This window comes from Podarcis liolepis (assembly GCF_965112155.1).
Source record: "Podarcis liolepis genome assembly, chromosome: 9".
Lineage (NCBI taxonomy): Eukaryota > Metazoa > Chordata > Lepidosauria > Squamata > Lacertidae > Podarcis > Podarcis liolepis.
In genome coordinates, this window is record NC_139564.1 from 4,077,646 (window position 1) to 4,102,675 (window position 25,030).

Here is a 25,030-nt window from a genome sequence, read left to right on the forward strand (position 1 = left end):
TTCCCTTCCTCCCCCACAACAAACACTCTGTGAGGTGAGTGGGGCTGAGAGACTTCAAAGAAGTGTGACTGGCCCAAGGTCACCCAGCAGCTGCATGTGGAGGAGCGGAGACGCGAACCCGGTTCCCCAGATTACGAGACTACCGCTCCTAACCACTACACCACACTGGCTCCTAAGTGGGTTCCCTATTGGTAGGAGAAAATAACAGAGACCAACCAGAGAATACTGAGAAGCAAAGCAGCTAGTAAGCTTGATCTTTATTGATCTGTTGCAACAGGGTGCTCCCTCACGCAGGAAAGGAGGAGGAACCCAGAACAATGGCGCGCAAGGCCTTATATAGACATTTTAAATTCCCTGCCCTGGAGCTCAAGACCACCCCTCCATACATCGTACATACATCACAGAAGGGGTGTAACCTAAGACCACCCCCCACAAACATCATACCTACATCACAGAAAAGGCGGTCTACAACAGAAATTTGAGTGTTGTTGTTTTTCCTTGTCTGCCAGGTTATCTGATAATGCCTTATCTGATTGCCTTTCCTGGTAGTCTGGCCATTCCTTTGAGATGGTGATTTCCCAATTCCTGTGACAATGGGAAGGTTCCCTCACCCGCTCCCTCTTTGCAAAGAAAACATTGGGTCAGTTTGGGAGTCAAAATGGTTTCAGGTCGGTCTTCCTGCGCTGATCTATGTACGTGCTCGGTTGGTACATTTATGAATATTTATTATATATATATAAGACCTTAAATTTTATTATTACACTCCCCAGGTAGTTAAATACGGTTTGAAAGGAAGATCGCTGCTGCTGGGGTCGTGCGTAACTCCGCCCTGGGTCTGCATCTGTTTTTAGATTTCTGCAAAGTCCTCACTGAGCAAAGATAAAATCAGCAACAAAGAGACGTAGAGGTTGGAAAAGACATGTACAGAGGGGCCCTGCACATTTTTAGCAGAGGACTAGTGGTCTGGGGGTGGGGGTGGTCAAATACCCTTACTATTTATGCTGCACGGTCCCTCTTTCCAGTGGCCCAGAGTCACCCAACCAGCACGAAAGGGCAGCTTTTTAGCCTTCTCACCAGGTCTGGATTAAGACCTTTAGAGGGCCTAAGCACTTAAAAGATTCTGACACCCCCATACATACCGAATTCAAAATACAGTGGTACCTCGGGTTACAGATGCTTCAGGCTGTGTGTTTTTAGGTTGTGCACCGTGTTGAACTAGGAAGTACCGGAAAGAGAAAATCTATTGGAAGACGATAATCAAGCATCCGCACAACATGACCAGTCCAACGAAGTTGATGTTGAAGAATCATAGTGTAGCAGGAACCCCCCCACCCCAATCATTCTGTTTGTACAAACTTCACACACACTCACACACTACATACGCCACATTTCTGTTATAAATTCATAGAAAAATCAACCATACATCGGATTTGCACTGTTCCATTTTTATTTTACTCCATATGACAAGGACTATCAAAGGGGGGTGGCTTGGTTCTGGTCAGCCATAATCCCTTCACCATCCCAGCACATCCACAGGAGCCCTGCCCAGTTGCTATGCCAACCCTGATGATCCCAGACAGAAGACAATCAAGATCACAAAGAACTTGCATATGGGAGTGGATTCAGCATGGACTGAAACAAAGGACAATGATCAGATCTTCCCTCTGGGGGCAGGAAACTGCAAACTCCCCTTTGTCTCCTGGAAGTGACTCATGGGCAGGGGGAAAGGAGGAACCAGCCAGGTGACAGGACACTCAGGTTACCACCAACTCCTCCCTCAACCCCTCCTCTCTGTAATGTATGCATGATGCCAACCCCTCCTTTCTGTAATGTATGCATGATGTTTCTGGGGGTGGGCTTGAGCTAGAGGATGGGAATTTCAGAAGTTTTTATAAGCTCTTGCACACCATCTTTCTGGGTCTTTCCTCTCTCCTGCAAGTGAAGGGAATACCCTGTTGCAACAGTTCAATAAAGGCCAAGCCTACAGGCTGCTGTTTTGCTCCAAGTTATCCTGGTTGGTGTCTTTGTTTTTGTCCAAGGGAGCCCTCGGATTTTTCCGGTAACAATAGCTTCAACACTGGTGATCTTTGCTTCTTCCGGTACACTGGCATTAGTCTGCCTGTCTTCCGAAGTGATGTGTAAAAAATTTTGGGCAAACCGTTGACGGAATCTTTCAAGGAGTTGGAGATGGCGTTTATAAGTGGTCCATGTTTCACAAGCATACAGTAAGGTTGGTAGTACAATAGCTTTGTAAACAAGCATTATGGTTTCCCCGTGAATGTCCCGGTCCTCAAACACTCTGCACTTCAATCCGGAGAAAGCTGCACTCACAGAGCTCAGACGATGCTGGATATCAGCTAGTTACTAGTCCTATGTCAACAATGAATCTTGGGTCAGACACTTGGGCCTCTTAGCTTAACCCACCTTGCCAGGTTGTTGTGACAATAAAGTGGTCCTGTGGGCCACCTTGAACTCAGAGGAAAAAGTAGGATAGCAGTGCAATAAATAAATACGGTAATGGTCAGAGATGATGGATACCATAAGCTAAATTATAACTGTACAACCTGCCCTGGCTGTTGCACTGCAAATGAGGGGCGGAGGTGGCAGGGAGTTATTTATTTGCAGCTCAGTCCTGTTCTGCATGCCTGCTCAGAAGTGATCTCATATGCACAATTTGACATCTCGACAAGGACTAGAAACTCCAGATATTTCTGACAGCAAATATGATTTGGCACTCGTTTATTACGTATGCAACAGAGTCGCCGTTTTCAAGGCGACAAACCTGGAACTGTACTTGGGCAATTGGATAATGCAGATATTCTTTACCCTGAATTTTGTTATTTGTCAATCCCTCTGGCAGCTGCAACTCATTCAATGTGCCTGCTTTTACTGTTTTTGCACCTTTCTAAAATCTTCACCTGCTTTTTGCAACCGACCCTCTCTGTTTTTAAAATGAAATAGCAGCAGCAGCAACAACAAATATCTCCCCCCAGAAAAAGAAGTTAAAATACAAATAACAAATATTTACCACTGCCACCCAAGAAAATAAAAAAATAGAAGCATGAAAATAAGATAAAAATGAATGATCTCAACGCGGGCCCTTTAATAGAGGCGTGCCTTGCAGAGTGATTGACAGAACCCTCCTCCTCTAGGGGGCAGCGGAGAGCCAGGCCCCGGAAGCAGCGCCGTGCCCTCGCTCAAGATGGCGGCCTCGGCTTCCCTGCGTCCGTTTGCCTGGGGTGGACGCTGAGGGCGGAAGCGTCCCGGGGAGAAGAGCATCTCTGCTGGGTCCAGGGGCGCAAGGCATGGACTGCTACACGGCAAACTGGGACCCCCTCGGGGAAGCGGCCTATTACCGGTCAGTGAGCGCCCCCCCCGCCTCACCAGCCCCCCCCCTGAGACTCCCCCCCCTCTCTGACCCTCCCCTAATTTTGCCACTCCCTGGAACAACCCCACTCCTCCCCCCAAAAAAAATGCTTTATATTGATGGGGAGGGGTCCTCACCCCCTCCGCAGGGGCAGGGGCGCAGCTCCTGCAAAGCATTTTGTACTGGGAGGGCACCAGCCGGATCTGGGGGGGGGGGGTTTGCAGCTGATCAGACGAGCATGCCTTATTATTATTATTATTATTAGCCTCCGTCGGGAGAGAATGAGGGTCTTCATCTCAGGGTCGTGGGTTCGAGACGCGCCTTGGGCAAAAGATTCCTGCATTGCGGGTGGTTGGTCTAGAGGGCCCTGGGGGAGGCGTCCTTTTAAAAAAATTAAATACAATTTGTTAATTTTATGATAGCAACCCCCACCCCGCAAAAAAAACCACTCACCACAATCAAAAATGTAAACCATAAATCTTGATTAACTTCCCTCCACTCCCCCTCCCGGTTCCATTATTTTATACTTATTCATGCACATCCATAGAATCTTACATTCTTCACAATCCAGTTTTTACACCTTATTCGTCTTATTGCAAGTGACTTTTGGAAGTTCAGCTAATGTCAAAATCTACGCACGAAGCTTGCAAAGTATGCATGAAACTTTACCCCTTTTAAAAAAACCAATGTCCTTTCTTTCTTGGGTTTCAAATGATCTAATATGTCCTGCGTAGTTCATTAACTTCTTTTGCAAATCTTCTTTGGCGGTGGCTTCTTCCTTCATGGCCCCCCCCCTTCCAAGTCGACTATGCTAAGCTATTTCTCTTCTCCCTGTGGTCACACCCACATCATCCATTTAAAGCACATCCTAAGAACTGCCCCCCTTGCAAGTCTGCAGCTCCCAGCAGAATTCCCAATCTCAGTCCCCAGGATTCTGCGGGGGAAGAGATGCGCTTTAAGTGTGCATTGAATGTGCTTTCCGCACACCATTATCTACTGAGGTGCTGTCAGGGGGTGGTTCCCCAGATGGGGTGGATGGGAGGTTGCCTGCTCTTGATGGAGTTGCACTCCCTTGTAAGGAGCCCGGTGTGCAATTTGGGGGGCGCTTCTGGGTCCCCTGCTGTTGCTTGAGGCTCAGGTGGTCTCGGTGGTGTGTAGTGCCTTCCCTCCGCTTTGGTTGGTGGCCCAGAAGTACCCCTATCTGGACAGGAACTGAAAATTGAGTACATGTGAAAAGGATCTAGGAGTCTTGGTTGACCACAAACTTGACATGAGCCAACAGTGTGATGCGGCAGCTAAAAAAGCCAATGCAATTCTGGGCTGCATCAATAGGAGTATAGCATCTAGATCAAGGGAAGTAATAGTGCCACTGTATTCTGCTCTGGTCAGACCTCACCTGGAGTACTGTGTCCAGTTCTGGGCACCACAATTCAAGAAGGACACTGACAAACTGGAACGTGTCCAGAGGAGGGCAACCAAAATGGTCAAAGGCCTGGAAACGATGCCTTATGAGGAACGGCTAAGGGAGCTGGGCATGTTTAGCCTGGAGAAGAGGAGGTTAAGGGGTGATATGATAGCCATGTTCAAATATATAAAAGGATGTCACATAGAGGAGGGAGAAAGGTTGTTTTCTGCTGCTCCAGAGAAGCGGACACAGAGCAATGGATCCAAACTACAAGAAAGAAGATTCCACCTAAGCATTAGGAAGAACTTCCTGACAGTAAGAGCTGTTCAACAGTGGAATTTGCTGCCAAGGAGTGTGGTGGAGTCTCCTTTTTTGGAGGTCTTTAAGCAGAGGCTTGACAACCATATGTCAGGAGTGCTCTGATGGTGTTTCCTGCTTGGCAGGGGGTTGGACTCGATGGCCCTTGTGGTCTATTCCAACTCTATGATTCTATGATTCTATGAATTAACTGAAAATCTTACTTTATTTATATGCCACCTATCTGGCTAGGTTGCAAACTGGTTTGAGCACGAAATATAGAAAAAACTAAATAAATTGTCCAGTAGCACCTTAAAGGTAAAGGTACCCCTGACCGTTAGGGCCCGTTGGGGCCAACTCTGGGGTTGCAGCGCTCATCTCGCTTTATTGGCCAAGGGAGCCGGCGTACAGCTTCCGGGTCATGTGGCCAGCAGGACTAAGCCGCTTCTGGCGAACCAGAGCAGCGCACGGAAACGCTGTTTACCTTCCCGCCGGAGCGGTACCTATTTACGGTATCTACTTGCGCGTTGATGTGCTTGCACGTTGATGTGACTGCTAGGTGGGCAGGAGCAGGGACCAAGCAACGGGAGCTCACCTCGTTGCGGGGATTCAAACCGCTGACCTTCCGATCGGCAAGTCCTAGGCTCTGTGGTTTAGACCACAGCACCACCTGTGTCCTTAGTAGCACATTAGAGACCAACTAAGTTTGTTCTTGGTATAAGCTTTCGTGTGCATGCACACTTCTTCACGGTGTGGTTTCAGCAGGGTGTGTTTGTGGGAAAGGCAGCTATCCAATAAATAGATTGCGAAAAATTTTGCTTAGGCACCTCCTGCTGCGGCAAGGTGTTTGTTATCAGTGCTTTTTTCTGGGGGGGGGGACATGGGTACACATACCCCTAAACATTTTGTGAATCTTTTGTCCATTTACTGTATTTATTTCTCCTGATTTGAACTATAAAATGGTAGTTTTCTTCAGTCAAAATGAGAGTACCCCTAAACATTTTTTAAGAAAAAAAGCACTGATTATTACTATTACTTTATTTTAGGAACAGCATTTGACACTTAATATAACAGATGTCACTGGTGAACGTCAGGGATTCTCCTGGACTCCATCTCCCAATGGACTCAGGGTTGAAGGGAGTTGGAGCCCAGGGACTATGTACTTTTCTGTGTCCAGACCACTGCACGAACCCCTGTCTCAGTAACCTTTACAACAGACCTGCGAAGCAGGCCGCTGTTGCTAACCCCACATTGCAGACAGGGAGGGGAGCTGGGGCTGAGCTAAGGTCGCCAGGTGGGTTTGTGGCAGAGGCAAAATTCAGACAGACGACACTCTGCTTCCCAGCTGCTCTGCTGACTCCATAATCTTCTCCTCCATCCCCATCCTCCTTCCCCACATCCCTCCAGGACCCTACTTCTCTCCCTGCTCCCCATCTCTGAGTGTCTATTGCCTGGTTGGGGCAAACGACTAGGAAGGCCAGTTGCCTCAGTGCCCTGCTTGGGGCTTCCCAAAGCGCAGAGCTGACCAGCGTTGGGAACAGAATGCTGGGTTTTGTCAACGCTTCAGGGCTCTGCTTTTATTTAACCTGACATTTCTCTCCCCCCGAAACTTTCCGCTAACGTTTTCTTCCTGCAGGAAACTGGATTTGTACATCATGGGCTGGAACCTGAGAGAAGACCTACGGGATTGCTTGGTCGCTGCTGCGCCCTACGGAGGCCCCATTGGTACGGCAAGAGCCAGCTCCTCTTTCTCGCACCAGCTGTTCCTTTGCAGCTGGGAGGTTTCCTCTCTCGGCCCAGTCTCATTCAGTCGGGGAATTTGCCAAGGGGTATGGCCTGCATGATGCAGCCAGTCGCACGCTCTCTTTCTGGCTCTGCCTAGCCTACCCTACAGAGCTGTTGTGAGAATGCCTTGAGGTTCCTGGAGGAAGGGCGGGACCCAAACGAAATAAATTACTGTAACTCGCTCTACGTGGGGCTGCCCTTGAGACTGACCCAGAAACTCCAGCGGGTGCAGAATGCCGCGGCGAGACTCCTTATGGGGTCTTTGCTGCGAGATCACATTCATCCGGTACTATACCAGCTGCACTGGCTCCCGGTGGAGTACAGGATCAGGTTTAAGGTGCTGGTTTTAACCTTTAAAGCCCTATACGGCCTAGGATCCTCGCACCTACAGGACCGCCTCTCCTGGTATGCCCCACAGAGGAACCTACGGTCTTCAAATAAAAACATCTTGGAGGTCCCGGGCCACAGGGAGGTTAGGCTGGCCTCAAATAGAGCCAGGGCTTTTTCGGCTGTGGCCCCGATCTGGTGGAACGCTCTGTCACAAGAGACTAGGGCCCTGCAGGACCTGACATCTTTCCGCAGGGCCTGCAAGACAGAGTTGTTCCACCAGGGCTTTGGTCAGGGCGCAGCCTGACTCCCTCCTCTGGCAACCTGCACAGAATTTTGCTTAACGATTGCCATTAATTTGATTTTAATTAATTTTTATAATGAAATGTTTTTAGAATGTTGGGTTATTTGATTGTTTGATTATTTGATTGTTGTTAGCCGCCCTGAGCCCGGCTTCGGCTGGGGAGGGCGGGATAAAAATAAAATGTATTATTATTATTATTATTATTATTATTATTATTATTATTAAATCAGGGCAAGGAAAGAGGGCTGGCACTGGCACTAGCTGCCAGAATAAAGGTAAAGGGACCCCTGACCACTAGGTCCAGTCGTGGCCGACTCTGGGGTTGCGGGGTTGCGGCGCTCATCTTGCTTTATTGGCCGAGGGAGCCGGCGTACAGCTTCCGGGTCATGTGACCAGCATGACTGAGCCGCTTCTGGCAAACCAGAGCAGCGCATGGAAACGCCATTTACCTTCCCGCTGGAGCGGTACCTATTTATCTACTTGCACTTTGGTGTGCTTTCAAAATGCTAGGTTGGCAGGAGCAGGGACCGAGCAACGGGAGCTCACCCCGTCACGGGGATTCAAACCGCCGACCTTCTGATCGGCAAGTCCTAGGCTCTGGTTTAACCCACAGCGCCACCCGCATCCCTAGCTGCCAGAATAGCCACTAGTAAATCCTAAGCAGTTGAGTTGGCACATATGGGCAATAATAATAATAGCTCTATATTTTGGCTGTCTATTTTGACCGTAACCAAATTTTTTTGCCTTCTGGTTCCTGAGATCAAGGAGCAGCTTCTCAGCCATGTTTGGAGGCAGTCAGATGCCATTTTGAATCAAGATGGCAGACTGAACTTTTTTGGTTTTGACTACTGGCTCGAAACGACGCTGGTTTGGGTTTTTTTTTTGTTTCTTAGAATTTCTGCGCAATGGCAGTTACAAGGCAGCTAGTAATGCATAATTAAAGAAATGCTCACAAAGAATTAAAATGGGAGGTGAGAACGGCAATTGTCAGGGGCTTGACTTCTCATCATTGTTTAGTATTGTGATTTTTTAAAAAGCCTCTATCGTTTTAGCTTTGCTGAAAAATAAGAAAGAGAAATCTCCCAGTTCCCGGCCACCTCTGGAAATCTACACTGCCTCAGGGGTCCTCTTAGCTAGCATTCCGGTAAGCAAATTGTGTTATCAGTGGTCACTGTGCATTGCATAGTAACAGTGCTGGATTTACGTATAAGCTAAACAAGCTATAGCTTAGGGCCCCACTCTCTTGGGGCCCCCCAAAAAATTAAAGGGAAAGAAGAAGAAGAAGAAGAGTTTGGATTTGATATCCCGCCTTTCACTCCCCTTCAGGAGTCTCAAAGCGGCTAACAATCTCCTTTCCCTTCCTCCCCCACAACAAACACTCTGTGAGGTGAGTGGGGCTGAGAGACTTCACAGAAGTGTGACTGGCCCAAGGTCACCCAGCAGCTGCATGTGGAGGAGCGGAGACGCGAACCCGGTTTCCCAGATTACGTGACTACCGCTCTTAACCACTACACCACACTGGCTCTCTCAACACCTGGATGTACATTTCCAGAATATAAGATAAAAAACAAAAACAAAACCTACTTACAGTAACAGGGTTTTGTGTTGTGTAGGCTCCTATGATGTAAGTAGCCTGCTCCCTAAAATATCACTGGTTAGATACTTATCAGGTCCATAAATTACCCTATAGCAAATATTCAACACAAAAAACAGCAACAATTTGTTGTTGACAAAGGACAGCTGGACATATAAAGGGCCCCATTACCTTCGGGAGCTTAGGGCCTCATCAAACCTAAATCCGGCACTGCATAGTAACATTAGCAACAACAGCAAAAAGGAGGGAGAAGGCAGGTCAGTTCTCTGCCCCAAAGAGGTGACACTCGCAGTGGTAAAGGCAACAGAGGGAAATGAGGAGGATGGGGGAAAGCAAGGGCAAACTCTGAACGAACACTGTCGAATTGTGCTGTGTGCACCAAGCTCTTTTTTCAGCTGAGAACGAGGACTTTGGGGGTTCAGCAACAGGGGGGCTGGGTTCAAGTCGCGACGTGGCTGCCAAATGGATGACTTTGAAAAGAGGCTTAGGAAATTCCATGGAGGAGAGGGCTATCGATGGCTACCAGCCAGGTTGGCTATGCTGTGCCCCCACAATTAGAGGCAGCAGTGCTTCTGAATACCAGTTGTTGGAAACCACAGGAGAGTAAGAGGGCTCTTGCGTTCAAATCTTGCTTGCTGGTTTCCCACAGGCATCTGGTTGGCCCCTGTGAGAACTGTTAGAATTCCTGATCTATGGTTGCAGTCATGGGATTGTTGTCTATCACATGACAGTATATGTTTTGACTCCGCAGAGTGGGAAGTGACGGAGACAGGATGTTTGTGTTAACTGTGTTCCATGAAGTGGGACTATTGTCCTTTGTTCTTTCTCTTTGTTGTCTGATGCTAGAGAGAGAGGGAGCCATGTTGCAGTGCTCCATGTGTGTTTATATGTAAATAAAGTAGATTAGCCAAAATGCTGAGTTGCTGAGGTCTGTTACGCAGCTGCGCAAACTCTGCGGATCCCTAAGTGTGCCGATGTCTGTTGGCATCAGTCACTCTGATGTTCGGGCTGAAGAAAGCTTTTGAAGCTCCCGAACGATCGACCAGGAGGGGGAGAACATGCCAGTCGGGCATTTGTCTCTGCCAGGGTCCTACTCGAGTGTAGGCTGAACTCCTGACAAGCACAGGATGCTGGACAAGAAGGGCCGCTGGCTGTATCTCTTACCGGAGAGTGGACAGGGTTGCTTCCTGAGTGCAGTAGGCAAATACCCCTGATATTTTAATAGGTCATACGCAGGGCTACCTTTGAGGCCTGCCAAGAAGTGCCAGCTGATTCAGAATGCCAGGTTGCTAAATAGGTGTATCTGGTGCCTGGCTAATATCTTACCCTGGGCTTTTGTCTCTCCTCCAGTGGAAGAACTGTCCGGCCGTGCACCTTGGCTGGACGACCAGCGAGGACCTCCTTTGCATCCAGGAGGATGGCTCGGTCCTTGTCTACAGCCTCTTTTGTGAGTTCAAGCGGCGCTTCAGCATGGGCAACGTAAGTGACCTTGGAGAGGAGGGTTTACTGGAACCGGGGGCTTTTGGGAACTGGGGCTTCGGCCCAGTAGACCTGAAGGAGCGTCTCCACCCCCATCATTCAACCCGGACACTGAGGTCCAGCGCCGAGGGCCTTCTGGCGGTTCCCTCCCTGCGAGAAGCCAAGTTACAGGGAACCAGCCAGAGGGTCTTCTTTTCCTTTAAAAATATTTTTATTCGTTTTTTAACATACCATTTTCAACAGTAATTAAACATACTTTTACATCTTATTCAATTTTTTTGACTTCCATCAGTCCTGTCTGAAAATTTTCCACTCTAATCTCTTAGTATGCATTTCTTATTTTCCCTATTACATTTCAAACTCATAACCAATATCTATCTTTTTCTACTTCGTATATTTCTCCTTACAAAACTTCTTGTAGTCCTACCAGCGTAATTTGTTGATTGCAGTTGCTCTTCAAATAATTCATATACTTCTTCCAATCTTTTGTAAATCTCTGGTCCCGCAGGTTTCGAATCCTTCCTGTCATTTTATCCAATTCTGCGTAGTCCATTAATTTTGTCTGCCATTCTTCTTTCGTCGGAATTTCTTCTTGCTTCCATTTCTGGGCCAACAATACTCTTGCTGCTGTTGTTGCATATAAAAACAATTTAACATCCTGTCTATTAATATCCTCACTTATGGCAGAGGGCCTTCTCGGTAGTGGCGCCCGCCCTGTGGAACACCCTCCCATCAGGAGAAAATAAACAACTACAGTATCTGACTTTTAGAAGACATCTGAAGGCAGCCCTGCGTTGGGAAATTTTTAATGTCTGATGGTTTACAATTTTTTAGATGTGCTGTAAGCCGCCCAGTTTTTATTGTATAATGAAAACACCTAGAAATGTTTCGTAGGAAGTGATTCACAAATGTAAGCTCACTTCTTGCTTGAAGAAACGTTCAAACATTTCAGTGTAGTATAGAATAATATAATATATCACTATTTTTCAAAAAAAAATATTTTAAAAATTCGCCTTTTCAAAATGAGAGCAAGAGCGTTGGTTATTCTGCCACAGTTCCCCATGACATATTGTTGTGAACAGGGGTTTTCAATGAAATACAGTGGTGCCTCGCAAGACGAAAAGAATTCGTTCCGCGAGTCTTTTCGTCTCGCGATGTTTTTCGTCTTGCGAAGCATGGTCCGTCGCAACTGCGCCTCTTCAAGCGGCTTTAAAAAAAAAAGCGCAAGACGTTTTCGTCTTGCGAAGCAAGCCCATAGGGAAATTTGTCTAGGGAAGCAACGCAAAAACGGAAAACCCTTTCGTCTAGCGAGTTTTTTGTCTTGCGAGGCATTCGTCTTGCGGGGCACCACTGTATCAGAAAAGAGAAAGGCTTCTTTGAGTGGATTGGGGAGATGAGAATTTGTTTGTCTCAAATTTGACCGAATATCAATGAGATTACCTGGCAAAAGCCAACTTGCACCTTTCATTGAGTTTGTAGACATACCTAAGATATACAGTGGTGCCTCGCAAGACGAAATTAATTCGTTCCGCAAGTTTCTTCTTCTTGCGAGTTTTTCGTCTTGCGATGCACGGTTTCCCATAGGAATGCATTGAAAATCAATTAATGCGTTCCTAGGGAAACCGCCTTCAGACCGCCTTCTGAAGGCTGGGGGGGGGGGGACAAGGGCTTTTCTTCCCACCCCCAGCATTTTAAAAAACCCCGGGACAGCGGAGGGCTTCTCCGCTGTCCGGGGCGATCTTAAAATGCTGGCGGGCGGCATTTTAAAATCGCCCCGGGACAGCGGAGGACTTCTCCGCTGTCCGGGGCGATTTAAAAGCCCCTGGGAAGGCAGGCAGGGGGGACAAAGACTTTGCTCCCCCCGCCTGCCTTCAAAAGCTGTCCGGCCAAGGCTTCGCGGACCTCTGCCGGCATGCGGAAGCCTGCGCGCGCTGACATCAGCGCGCTCCCGGCTTCGCGGACCGCTCCGCCAGCAGCGGCAGCGCTGCCGCTGCTGGCGGAGCCTTGCCGGCATGCGGAAGCCTGCGCGCGCTGACATCAGCGCGCCCAGGCTTCGCGGACCTCTCCTGCCTTCAAAAGCCGTCCGGGATAGCGGGAAGCGCTTCCCTGCTATCCCGGACTGCTTTTAAAATGCTGGCGCTGGGGAGCAAAGCCTTTCGGCCCCCGCCAGCCTTACTGGACCTCTTCTGAAGGCCGGAGGGGGGGGGAGGCTTTGCTCCCCACCGCTAGCATTTAAAAGAGGTCCCCGGAGATTTCCCTATGGGCTTTCGTCTTGCGAAGCAAGCCCATAGGGAAATTCGTTTTGCGAAGCGCCTCCAAAACGGAAAACCCTTTCGTCTAGCGGGTTTTCCGTCTTGCGAGGCGTTCGTCTTGCGCGGTACCACTGTATATGTAATAGGCTCGTTCATAATGATATTTTGGAAATGATTCATGATCTTCTGTAGCTGTCTTGTTCTATGCTTTCTGGGTGCCGCATGATCATGTTATAAAGTAGTTGTGTTCTGTGTTATAAATCAAACACTGCTAGGACTTTTTTTTTTTTTTGAGAACCGCTGCTCTAACCACTACACTACCTGACCGAGTGCTTCCTTGCTTTCTCTCTAACCCCCAGGAGGTTCTTCAGAACCACGTGCTGGAGGCCAAGGTGTTCCACACGGAATATGGCACAGGGGTGGCCATCCTCACTGGGGCCCACCGCTTCACCATAGCCACCAACGTTGAGGACTTGAAACTCCGCAGGCTGCCTCAGGTGCCAGGTAAATCTGCCTCCTGCCCACCTTTGCCCCTCGACTCGCACTGCCCCAGACGCGCTCTTCCGTTTCTGCATGTGCTCCCTGGAACCCAAGGTTTTGAAAAGCAAAAATCGCATCCCACGTTTCTAGAGTTTGTTTTTGGAGCCTCTGCACGTTCTGTGTTGCGCTTAGGGGTCTGCTCTTGTTGTCGCCATTTCACTTTGGTGATCTGTTAATGCCTGCTTGTTATTAACTGATAAACTGTGGACCTCTTTGGATCATTGGGTTATCTGAGAGGCAATACCTCTAATTTGTTGGAAGATATGTTCAGCCGTTCTTGCAATTAGAGTTAATACGAATACGATATCTTTATTGTCATTGTCCCATACAGAACAATGAAATTGAAAATCTACATAAGACATTCAAAACTCCAAAAAAACTCTGAAACCCCATTTTAAAATACAATATACTATACTATACAGTGGTGCCCCACAAGACGAATGCCTCGCAAGACAGAAAACCCGCTAGACGAAAGGGTTTTCCGTTTTGGAGGTGCTTCGCAAAACGAATTTCCTATGGGCTTGCTTCGCAAGACGACAATGCCTTGCGAGTTCCTGCGGGTTCCCCCCCCCCTTTTCTAAGCCGCTAAGCCGCTTATCAGCTGATCCGATCAGCAGATAAACTGCTAATAGCGCTAATCCGCTAATCTGTCAATGGGCTTGCTTCGCAAGACGAAAAAACCGCTAGACGAAGAGAATCACAGAACGGATTCTTTTCGTCTTGCGAGGCAGCACTGTATAGTATATTGTATTTTAAAATGGGGTTTCAGAGGTTTTTTGGGGTTTTGAATGTCTTATGTAGCTTTATGTAGACTATTGGGCGCTCTCCCTGCTTGTTATTCCTTCCTCTCTTAGCGGCACAGGATCACCTTGCCCCATTGTTGGATCCAGTTCTACGCTCTCACCTTGAATATTCTCCCCACACTCACAATCATCTTCAAGGGGAGAAAACCGGTTTTTTGTTTGAAGTATAAAAGCAGATTTGTTTAAAAAAGTCCTCTATTTTAGATTGTTTGGAAACCGGTGAGAGAGCTTCATCCTCTGGGTCCCTGTAGCGTTTACTAGCAGGCATAGTATAACGGTGGAAAGGAAAGAAGGAGAGGTTTCCTTAACCGAAGAAGAGAGAAAAAATAGAAAGTGCTGGGTTTGTTCAATTTAAGAGCATCTCTGTGTGGTGACTGCCAGGAGTTCCAGGAACAAATTATAGAAGGGAGCTGGCGGTTAATAGGTAGCAGCTGGCGGCCTGCCCAGGACGCTTCACAGAACTTGCCCAAGTTGTTTCTCATAGCATAGACAAGAAGGTGCTGATAGAATCTCAGTAGATTGGTAAGTTTAAAAGTAGGGAAGTAAGAAAAATAAGAAATTACTTCTCTGGGTAGCAATCAATGCTAATTACAGTCCTGTTATCTACAGAGCTCCGAAGCCTGCTTGCTAAGCCATCACCATCTTCTCCCAAATGTCTAGGTTTCTCACGGTTCTTGAGCTGGAGCCACGTTAAACCTCCAATTGCCGTTTAGGTCCACTCCCCGTCTTGCTCAGGATTCTGCCATCAGTTCTAGACCGAGGCTTTGTGTAGATCCTTTGATCTGTCAGATCCTTCCATGGATATGAATTTATTTATTTATTGAATTTGTATTCTGCTCGAAGACCACAAGGCGGTTCGCAACGTAGGAATGCAAAATGAAAACACTAAATACGCAATAGAACAGATTGTGTGTGCAGCTTTTATTTTCATTTTCTTTGTCTTCTTAAGTAGGGGTAGAAGTTGGGCATTTTTAAAAAAAACAGCTTAAGCGGAGTCAGACCATTTGTCCATCTAGCTTAGTTCTGCCTCCACTGGCTGGCAGCAGCTCTCCAGCACTTTCAGGCGGCTTAGAATCCTAGAATCGTAGGGTTGGAAGGGGAGCCTGAGGATATCTAATCCAACCCCCTGCAATCCAGGAATATATCCATACTTAGAGACGTTACAGATATTACTTTTAAAAGTGTTGTGAACTGCCCTGTGATTTTCAGATGAAGGGTGGTATGCAAATTTAATAAGCAAGCAAAGAAAGAAATAAGCAATTATCGGACAGTGCGGAAATGGCAAAACTAAGAGACCAAAATGATGAACTTTTTATAGAAGAGTGGAGGCCTTTTGGGGGGCTGTCTGAAAAAGCATTGTAGCCAAATGAAATCATGGGCGGAATTTGAAATACGAGCAGCGGAAGTAAAATGATAAAATAACTCTATTAGTGGGTGGGGCTTTTTGGGGGGTGAAAGATAATGCGTTTGTTATATAATTCAGCAGAAAAGAGGTTGAATAAAGACACAGTGGAGGTGGAAATCCATGAACTGTAATTATCTAGTTGTAGTTGTGATTATCTAATCCGAAACTCATTTGAGAAATTTTGGAAACTTAATGGAAAATTATATTTGGGGGGGGGAACAGCTGTCCTGTACGGGGAACAAACCTGCAACCTTTGCGTGTCCAGCTCTACCTGTAGATGCCATGGGGGGGGGGCTGGACCTGGGACTGTTTGCATGCAAGCTTTGGCCGTTCCCCTAAAACAATCCCTCGCCTCCCCACTCCTGCTTCCTGGACTGTGCCGCTTGGCTGGTATTTGCCGGACGCACCTGCAAGCAGCAAACTTTTCCCCGAGTTAGGGGCTCCAGCCTGCTTCCCATTGATTCTTCTTCTTATTTGGCAATCACTCGTAGCCGAGTAAGATTGTCTTCCATAAACACGGTCTTAACAGTGGGTCCATAAATGGCTGTGGAGGCCAATTCTGGATCCACACGTCCTTCCACAGTGGGGACATAGGTTTCTGGGTGGGAGTTGATCACGGTGTGGATTTGCCAAGCGTGCCATCCTCTTAGCATGTTTCTCCCTTACATTCTGAGTTTGAGTGCCTTCAAAGCTCATGACACCTTTGGTAAAGGCCGTTCTCCAACTGGAGCGCTCGCAGGCCAGTGTTTCACAAGTGTCAGTGTTTATAGGGGCTCCAGCCTGCTTCCTGTTTGGAACACAGTCCCTGCCCCAAGCAGACAGATCTGCTGCTGCCTTTGAACCTCAGCTTTGTGCAAAGTGTCCTCTGCCTGAAGTTTTTTTGCCTTCATCCCTCCTGTCCTTCTTTCAGGTATCCAGAAGCCCCCCTCCTGCTGGGCCGTCCTGTGCCAAGAGCGAGTGACCGTCCTCCTTGTTGCTGTTGGCCAAGAGCTGTACCTACTGGACAACACGACCTGCTCCCCAGTGGTGAGTGAGGGGGTTCAGGGCTGGATGGGACACCTCTTGTGGGAGCCCCCTGGACATTCGCTCCGGCTGGACCAATTCCTAGCCTGCTGCATTGCTGCAGAGCTATCTGTGGCTACTAGCCACAATGGCTATGATCTGCTTCCTCAATCAATCAATTTATTGTGCATAAAGGTAAAGTTAAAGGGACCCCTGACCATTAGGTCCAGTTGTGACCGACTCTGGGGTTGCAGCGCTCATCTCGCTTTACTGGCCGAGGGAGCCGGCGTACAGCTTCCGGGTCATGTGGCCAGCAGGACTAAGCCGCTTCTGGTGAACCAGAGCAGCGCACAGAAACGCCGTTTACCTTCCCACCGGAGAGCTACCTATTTATCACCCCATCACAGGGATTCGAACCGCCAACCTTCTGATTGGCAAGTCCTAGGCTCTGTGGTTTAACCCACAGCACCACCCGTGTCCCAAATACCATTACAATGAACAGCAGAGGAAAAGAGCAAGGCTTTCCTCTGAAACCACACAACATAACCTATCAAAGTTTACCGGAGAAGTAATGGAAATCGAGCGAAATCCCAATGCTTGGACTACTGCGCTCTACATGGAGCAGTGCGCTCTGCGTGGGGCTACCTTTGAAGGTGACTCAGAAACTGCAATTAATGCAGAATGCGGCAGCTAGACTGGTGACTGGGAGTGGCTGCTGAGACCATATAACACCAGTCTTGAAAGACCTACACTGGCTCCCAGTACGTTTCCGAGCACAATTCAAAGTGTTGGTGCTGACCTTTAAAGCCCTAAACGGCCAAAGGTCCTGTATACCTGAAGGAGCGTCTCCACCCATATCGTTCAGCCCGGACACTAAGGTCCAGCGCCAAGGGCCTTCTCGCAGTTCCCTCACTGTGAGAAGCCAAGTTACAGGGAACTAGGCAGAGGGCCTTCTTGGTAGTGGCGCCTGTCCTGTGGAACGCCCTCCCAGCAGATGTCAAGGCAATAAACAACAATTTTACTTTTAAAAGACAACTGAAGGCAGCCCTGTTTAGGGAAGTTTTTAATGCCTGAGGCTGTATTGTTTTTAATATTCGGTTGGAAGCCGCCCAGAGTGGCTGGGGAAACCCAGCCAGATGGGCAGGGTATAAATAATAAATTACTATTATTATATTCTTATTATAAAGAAGAACTGCAACTTAAACTGATGGAATATGTGCAGCTTGAAGACCTAACATATAGAATAAGAGAACAAGGAGACCATGCATTTAAAGAAAATTGGAAAATGTTTATTGAATATATAGGCGGAAGTTGTGTTTATCTTAAAACGTGGGCAGCATTAAGATAAATTCAACAGTGTAGATAAGTTTTGATGGATGTAATAATGAAATACTGAATGGTTCAGTCTGTGTAAAATATGCAGGGATTCATGATATGCAAAATGAACCATGGAAAGAGAAGAAGGGAAGTCACTGATATACTTTAAGGTTGTTTGAGTGAATATTCTAAAATGTAAAACCAAAAATTTAATAAAAGTTATAGAAGAAATTTGCATAAAGATTGCATAAAGTTTCAAAACTAGAAAGCATTAACGGAAAGCTGGAACAGAATTTCTTAGCTCAGGCGGAGCAAATTTGGCTATCAGGTGTGCAATTGGTAGATCTTTATCAGCTAAGAGTTCAACTATTGATACGATAATCTTTATTGTCATTGTCCCATACAGAACAACGAAATTGAAAAAGTCTACATCAGACATTCAAAAACCAACAAGCCTGCTATCCCAGCCTGGTTAACCCCCTAAAAACTCTGATACCCCATAATTAAATACAATATACTCCCACAGAGACTACCTTACACTGCGTTTAAAACCAAAATCGCATTTGGATAGAAACTGTTTCTCAGGCGGCTGGTCCTAGTCTTTACAACCCTGGACCTTCTTCCAGAAGGCAGAAGTTGAAAGAGATCAGATTCGTGGGTGGAATTGGCCTGAGAACCACTTATGAATAGGCGATGACATTTTCCCCTCCGGGCATTGCATGTAAGGAGTAAATCTGCAGCTCTTCGTGGCCCTGCTGACTCTGTTTCCCTTCCTTCACCGCAGACCTTGCCTGGGCTGAGTCCTCACGCCGGCTCCTTTCTGCGGATGGCAGTATCCTTCAACTATCGCTTCCTGGCTCTCTTCACCGACACAGGATACATCTGGATGGGGAAGTCCAACCTTAAGGTGAGCGGCGTGTCCAGATTCGCCTTGGAAGCGGAGAGATCCGTCAGACTGAAAGGCACTTCTCTGTGGAGCCCACTGCACGAGTCCACCTTGGTCTTCTCCAGAGGGGTTAAGCTAGCCTCCCCCGCAACTGGGCGTCTTGTGGGTGTTTTGGAGCGCCTGTTGCTGCTGGGAGTTGTAGTTCGAACATCTGCAGGGGCACCAGCTTGGGGTAGGGTTGGATTCAGATAACGGGCGGTCCAGGATAACACCTTGTGTCAGTTCCGTGATTCCTTCTCCCTTTTCTGAAAGAGAGTTGACCTAAAAAGAAAGGGAACGGATTTCCTAAGGGCTAGAAAAGCAATGAGAAACTTACACAGCATCTTAAAAAGCAGAGACATCACCTTGCCAGCAAAGGTCCGTATAGTTAAAGCAATGGTTTTCCCAGTGCAGTGGTACCTTGGGTTACATACGCTTCAGGTTACAGACTCTGCTAACCCAGAAATAGTACCTCGGGTTAAGAACTTTGCTTCAGGATGAGAACAAAAATCCATTATCTAAAGTGGTGCTTCAGGTTAAGAACAGTTTCAGGTTAAGAATGGACCTCTGGAACGAATTAAGTACTTAACCCGAGGTACCACTGTAGTGATGTATGGAAGTGAGAGCTGGACCATAAAGAAGGCTGATGGCCGAAGAATTGATGCTTTTGAATTCTGGTGCTGGAGGAGACTCTTGAGAGTCCCATGGACTGCAAGAAGATCAAACCTCTCCATTCTGAAGGAAATCAGCCCTGAGTGCTCACTGGAAGGACAGATCCTGAAGCTGAGGCTCCAAGACTTTGGCCACCTCCTGAGAAGAGAAGAATCCCTGGAAAAGACCCTGATGTTGGGAAAGATGGAGGGCACAAGGAGAAGGGGAGGACAGAGGACGAGATGGTGGGACAGTGTTCTCGAAGCTACAAACATGAGTTTGACCAAACTGAGGGAGGCAGTGGAAGACAGGAGTGCCTGGCGTGCTCTGGTCCAGGGGGTCATGAAGAGTCGGACACAACTAAATGACTAAACAACAAGAGAGTCGCTCTTTCGGTTTTAAACGGGAGCTGAGATTCTGCATCTGAAAGCTGAGATTCTGTGACATGCACACAGGTCTGCACAATTCGAAGCAGGGAGGTTTGCCTATTGGTGGGCCTGCGTCTACTCCTTGTTTTCCAAAAGGGGATTCTGCACCACAGCAGAATCCTAAATTCTGCATCCTGCATAAAAAATTCTGCAAATCATTCTAATTTTCATACGCTTCCCATTTGAATGGGCTTGCCACTCCTCCTAACTTTGTCTGGTTTTGCAAGGCACTGGGCAGCTGCCACCACTTTCTGGAAAGCTAGATCATTGTAGGATTGAGGAGGATGAACTTTGCTCTGCTCCGCCGTGAAAGCCTGTCTGTAACAAAGGAGGGGTGGCGTTTGCTATTGGCTCATGTTCAGGTCTAGCAGCGGGAAGAAAGTTCTGCAAAAATGTCCCAAGGCGTGCAACTGCCCGTAAAGCAAAAATAATTGATTGACAAGCAGATTTTAACTTGCAAATACAGTGATGCTGTTGGCCTGTCTTTCCAGTGGTTATGGTGTGGTTCCATTTCCACAGCAAGCCGCAGCCCTTTCTTGCACGTAGCCCCACAGAGAGGGGCAGCTGACCCATTTTCCTTCCTCCCACCCCTCATCGCCCCTCTGCCTCTTCCCTCCGCAGGAAAAACTGGGCGAGTCCATGTGCGAATTTCGAGCTCCGCCAAAGCAGATGGTTTGGTGAGTTCAGCAGGCCTCCCCCCCTTTTGTGCCAGGCTGGGGGACTTCCCTGGGGTCCACCTTTTATCTTTTTATATCTTATATTATTGTCATACCATTTATGCACCACTTGATGGTAAGGAAAAAAACCCTCCTTTTTCTTTTATGTGGTAGGTGCACCCGCTCTCGAAGCAAGCAGCGCGCCGTGGTGATGGCGTGGGAACGGCGCCTCCTTGTGGCTGGGGACGCAGAGCAGTGTATTCAGCATCCTTGCGGGGAGAGGCAGGGGTGGGGCTGGGGGGCTTATTATTCAGAGGAAATATTTCAGAGCCTTCTCTAAGGGAACATTTGACTTCCCCCATATTTACCGTATTTTTCGCTATATAGGATTTCGCTCTATAGGGCGCACCAGACCATAGGAGGGGGAGAACAGGGAAACTTTTCTTTTCTTGTTCTCCCCCTCTAAAACAAGGTGCGTTCAAGGTGTATTCACCCAAAGCCTCTGGAGGCTTCAGGCGGCTATCTTGGAAGCCTGGAGAGCGAGAGGGGTCGTGCGCACTGACCCCTCTCACTCTCCAGGCTTCAGTGAAGGGAACCCGAAGCCTCTGGAGCACGGGGGGAGTTTCCGCTGGGCTCCGGAGGCTTCAGGTTCCTTCCGACCTGCTCTTTGGGGCTGGCAGGGGGAAGCGCTGCTTTCCCCCACCGCCAGCCTCAAAGATCCCTGAAGGTCCTGCTGCGCTCCCAAGGCTTCAGGGATAGTTTTGCACAGCCATCCCCAAGCTAGAACAGCGAGATGGAGTGCTCCGCAGTGCTCCGTATTGCTGTTCTGGCTTGGGAACAGCCTTTCTAGCCTTTGCGGGGCAGTGGGGTGAAGGCACCCCTCTGCCCTGCAGAGGCGTTGCGCGCAGCCATCCCCAAGCTAGAAGAGCGAGACGGAGCCCTCTGTGTTCTGGCTTTGGGCTTAGCTGCGCAGCCTGCATTCGCTCTATAGGACACACACACATTTCCCCTTAATTTTGGGAGGGGAAAAAGTGCGTCCTATAGAGCGAAAAATGCGGTATTTGCCTGCTTAATTTATAGGGCTGCCCTGTGGCAGAAGGGCTCTAGGGAGCCAGTGCTGTTTAGCGTTTAGAGCGCCGGGCTAGGACCTGGGAGATCAGGGTTCAAAAGGCAAAACGCGCCTGGCCCCTGGCTAATTTCTAACACAGGTACTGGGCAAGGTGAGCCTGTGACCTGATCCAACACAGGTCTTTTTTACGCCGTTTGGTTCTGCTGGTTGTTTAGACGAGGGATTGGTAGATGTTTTGTGGCGCAACTCCCAGCATCCCTGGCCATCCTGGCTGCTGGGGGTTGGAGTCCAGGAGCATCTGGGGTGCCCCACAGAGTTCCCCATCCCTGATACAGGCTGTCCCAATTCCTGCCTGCGTCCTCCTTGGATTCCTTAATGCTGACCGCAGGTACCCTCTGGATGAGGATTCGTACCTCGTGCCGGAGCTCGATGGCGTGAGGATCTTCTCCCGTTCCACCCACGAATTCCTCCACGAGATCCCAGGTGACTCTCCCCTGCAATACTGGGCAAGCAGAGAGGACTAGAAACCTGCCGCCTCCTGTTTGAAAAGGGGAGCCCGGGTTGTTGTTTTCAGGACCCCTCGCCGGGTTTGAGCATCCTGGCCAAGATTCTCACTTCTTGCTTCCGTTTCAGAGGCCAGCCAGGAAGTCTTCAAGATTGCATCCATGGCGCCAGGAGCATTGCTGCTGGAAGCTCAGAAGGAGTATGAGGTGAGGGACACTTGGCGGGTGGGGAGGAGAAAAGGGCAGCCCTGATCCCCCGCTTTGGTGTAGGAAGAACTGTCGGAATCTGCGTTCGGCCAAGCTGATAAAGCTCATTTTCCTCTGGCCGAGCCTCTGGAATCGCCTCCGGCGATAATTAACGACCTGAGCCTTTGATGAGGCTCCAGGCACATCCCATTCAGCAGAGAATCCAAAACAGCACATGGAAGTGATGAGATTTATGGCTACATGCTATGCTTTATTTCTAAGCTACGCAGAGAGCAAAGAAAAATACATCGTCTGTTTGTGAGAGCAGAGAGCAACCGAGGAACAAAGGAACAGGAAACCACTAACGTCACATCCCGTCTCCCGTGAGACTTCCAACATCCTGGACTGTCTCTGGAATGTAAACAGAGTCTTGTGACTCTAAGGCACTGCTCAGTGGCAAACAGAAACTAACAAGAACAGCCAGGACCAGCTGGCAGCCTCAGGTGTAACTCTGTGCATTACCTGGGGAATTTCATTTTATTTATTACATTTATATATCACTTGCATCTTCCGAGCATGAGACGCTTAATCTCAGGGTTGTGGGTTCAAGCCCAAGCAAAAGATTTTAACTTTGACTCAAGAAAATCGCCATTTTATAGTTCAAATCGGGGAAAATAAATACAGCAAATGGACAAAACTACAAAGTTTCACAAAATGTTTAGTGGTGTGCGTAGCCCTGCCATCCCCCCAGAAAAGAAAGTACTGTCCATTGGGATTTCGGCACCTAAAATTCTTAAAAGAAAGGCTTCGGTTTGGTTTTTTTTAAGAAAAAGTTATTTTAAACATTTAATTGATTATATATAATTTCCCAAAATGGTAGTAGTTTCAGGCCTGTTGCTTTGTTACTGCTAAGCTTGCTGTTCCGGTCACTATTGGCAGGATGGGTGGCATATAAGTTTAATAAACAATGGTCACGGGCGAAGGAGGCACTCTTGAAGAGATCTGGTACCCACAGCCTCCAAGGGCTTGAAGGCTTCTCATTTCCCCCTCTTCCTCCTCCTTCCCCCTCCTCAGAAAGAGAGCCAGAAGGCCGACGAATACCTGCGGGAGATCAAGGACCAGAATCTGCTCCCAGAGGCCGTGGAACAGTGCATCAGGGCAGCCAGCTACGAACACGAGCCCGAGATCCAGAAATCTCTCCTTCGGGTGAGTACTGAAGGGGCAGAACCCGCTGCTTGTTTTGGGGGTTGTCATGGCCCCCTTGCAAAGAGAGCTCAGGTGTGGCAGATTGGGAGTGGCCGATTCCTGAGCTGTGTGCTGTAAGAGGTTAAACACACCCGAGCTACTAAAAAAACACCCCTTGCCTTTCTGCCCACAGAAGACTCTCTGAATGAATGAATGAATGAATGAATGAATGAATGATAATGTCAGAGCTGCTCCCAGATCCTAGCTCACAGAGGATCACGCTAGCCAGCGTTCACTTTATAAAAGTCTTTATTGAGTTACAGTTTCCATTTCCAAGCTGCCGCGTGCAGCTCTACGTCTTATAAGCTAGACCGGCGAAGCTCCGTCTGAGTCCCCGCCTCCTGTACACCAACTTAATACCCTAGCCTTACTCCACCTTTTCCGCCTGACCGTTCTTCTCTGGGTCCCTCTGCCCCCCGTGGTCTCTTCCTTCCTGGACTCTTCTGACGCTGACCCCCCGGACCCTTCTGTCTCCTTGCGTCGGGCTTTAGGACCTGGCTCCCTTTCCGGGCTGCGCGCCCAACCTTCCACTTTCCGCTTGACCGTTTCTTCGCTCCCCGATGGAGGTGTGGCCACTCCTGACTCATGCCCTCCCCCCTGCGGCGAGCTGCCGGAGCTCGATACCTGGCGCCCTTCCTCTCCACTGCGCTCTGTTGGGGATGCTGGCCCCGATTTCCAACTGCTGCCCTCTGAACCCCCTCTGGACCCTTCTTCCTGGGGTGTCCCCCTAGGCTCCCCCCTTGCTCTGGCCACTGGCGCTCCTTTCTGTGAATCTTCTGATTCACTGGAAAGACTCGGAGATCTCGGGTCGTCGTCATCACTCATCTTTTCTTCGGACTCCTCCCCCTCGCTCTCTGTTTCCTCCCTTGCCCTCGCCTCTGCTCCTGAACCCCTGACAGATAATAATAAATTTTATTTATACCCTGCCCTCCCCAGCCAAGACCGTAGCTGTCAACCTTCCCCTTTTTTGCGGGAAATTTCCTTATTCCAGCGCCGTTTCCCGCTGCTATCCCGGATTGTTAGATATCCCATAGACTGTCCCCGGGACAGGTGGGGCTGCTGATCCCTTATTTTCAAATCTGAAAGTTGACAGCTATGGCCAAGGCTCAGGGCGGCTAACACCAAGTATTAAAAATTTGATTGAAATACAACTTGAAAACAAGATTAAAATACGACATTAAAATGCAGCCTCATTTCAGTAGCAACCCAAATCAAAAACTTTTTGGGGATGAAAACGTCAAATCTTCACCAAGGCCAGCTATCCAGACTGGTCCTACGTGGGCCAGAAAAAAGCCAGGGAAGTCCATCACAGGGAGTTCCATCACAGAAGGAGAAAGGAAAGAGGGGGAGGGGATCAAGTTGATTCCAAGCCAAAGGCCAGGCGGAACAAGTCTGTCTTACAGGCCCTTCGGAAAGAAATCAGATCCTGCATGAATGAATGAATCTTTCTTTGCGTCAGACATTGGGCATAGCAATAAAACAACAGTACG

General features: G+C 48.4%; 1 protein-coding gene across 1 annotated transcript in view; it reads left to right on the plus strand.

Annotated features, from left to right (window-relative positions):
* Nucleotides 1-3,140: 3,140 nt before the first annotated feature.
* The window catches only part of VPS16 (VPS16 core subunit of CORVET and HOPS complexes), a 44,929-nt gene continuing 23,039 nt past the window's right edge, over nucleotides 3,141-25,030 (plus strand). Inside the window, exons 1-12 of the mRNA XM_083458679.1 lie at nucleotides 3,141-3,358; nucleotides 6,706-6,794; nucleotides 8,538-8,629; nucleotides 10,430-10,558; nucleotides 13,170-13,314; nucleotides 16,469-16,584; nucleotides 18,662-18,784; nucleotides 20,503-20,558; nucleotides 20,712-20,801; nucleotides 21,995-22,089; nucleotides 22,240-22,316; nucleotides 23,370-23,501. Of these exons, the coding sequence (XP_083314805.1) occupies nucleotides 3,306-3,358; nucleotides 6,706-6,794; nucleotides 8,538-8,629; nucleotides 10,430-10,558; nucleotides 13,170-13,314; nucleotides 16,469-16,584; nucleotides 18,662-18,784; nucleotides 20,503-20,558; nucleotides 20,712-20,801; nucleotides 21,995-22,089; nucleotides 22,240-22,316; nucleotides 23,370-23,501 (1,197 nt within the window). The 5' untranslated portion in view covers nucleotides 3,141-3,305. The remainder of the gene's footprint in view (nucleotides 3,359-6,705; nucleotides 6,795-8,537; nucleotides 8,630-10,429; nucleotides 10,559-13,169; nucleotides 13,315-16,468; nucleotides 16,585-18,661; nucleotides 18,785-20,502; nucleotides 20,559-20,711; nucleotides 20,802-21,994; nucleotides 22,090-22,239; nucleotides 22,317-23,369; nucleotides 23,502-25,030) is intronic.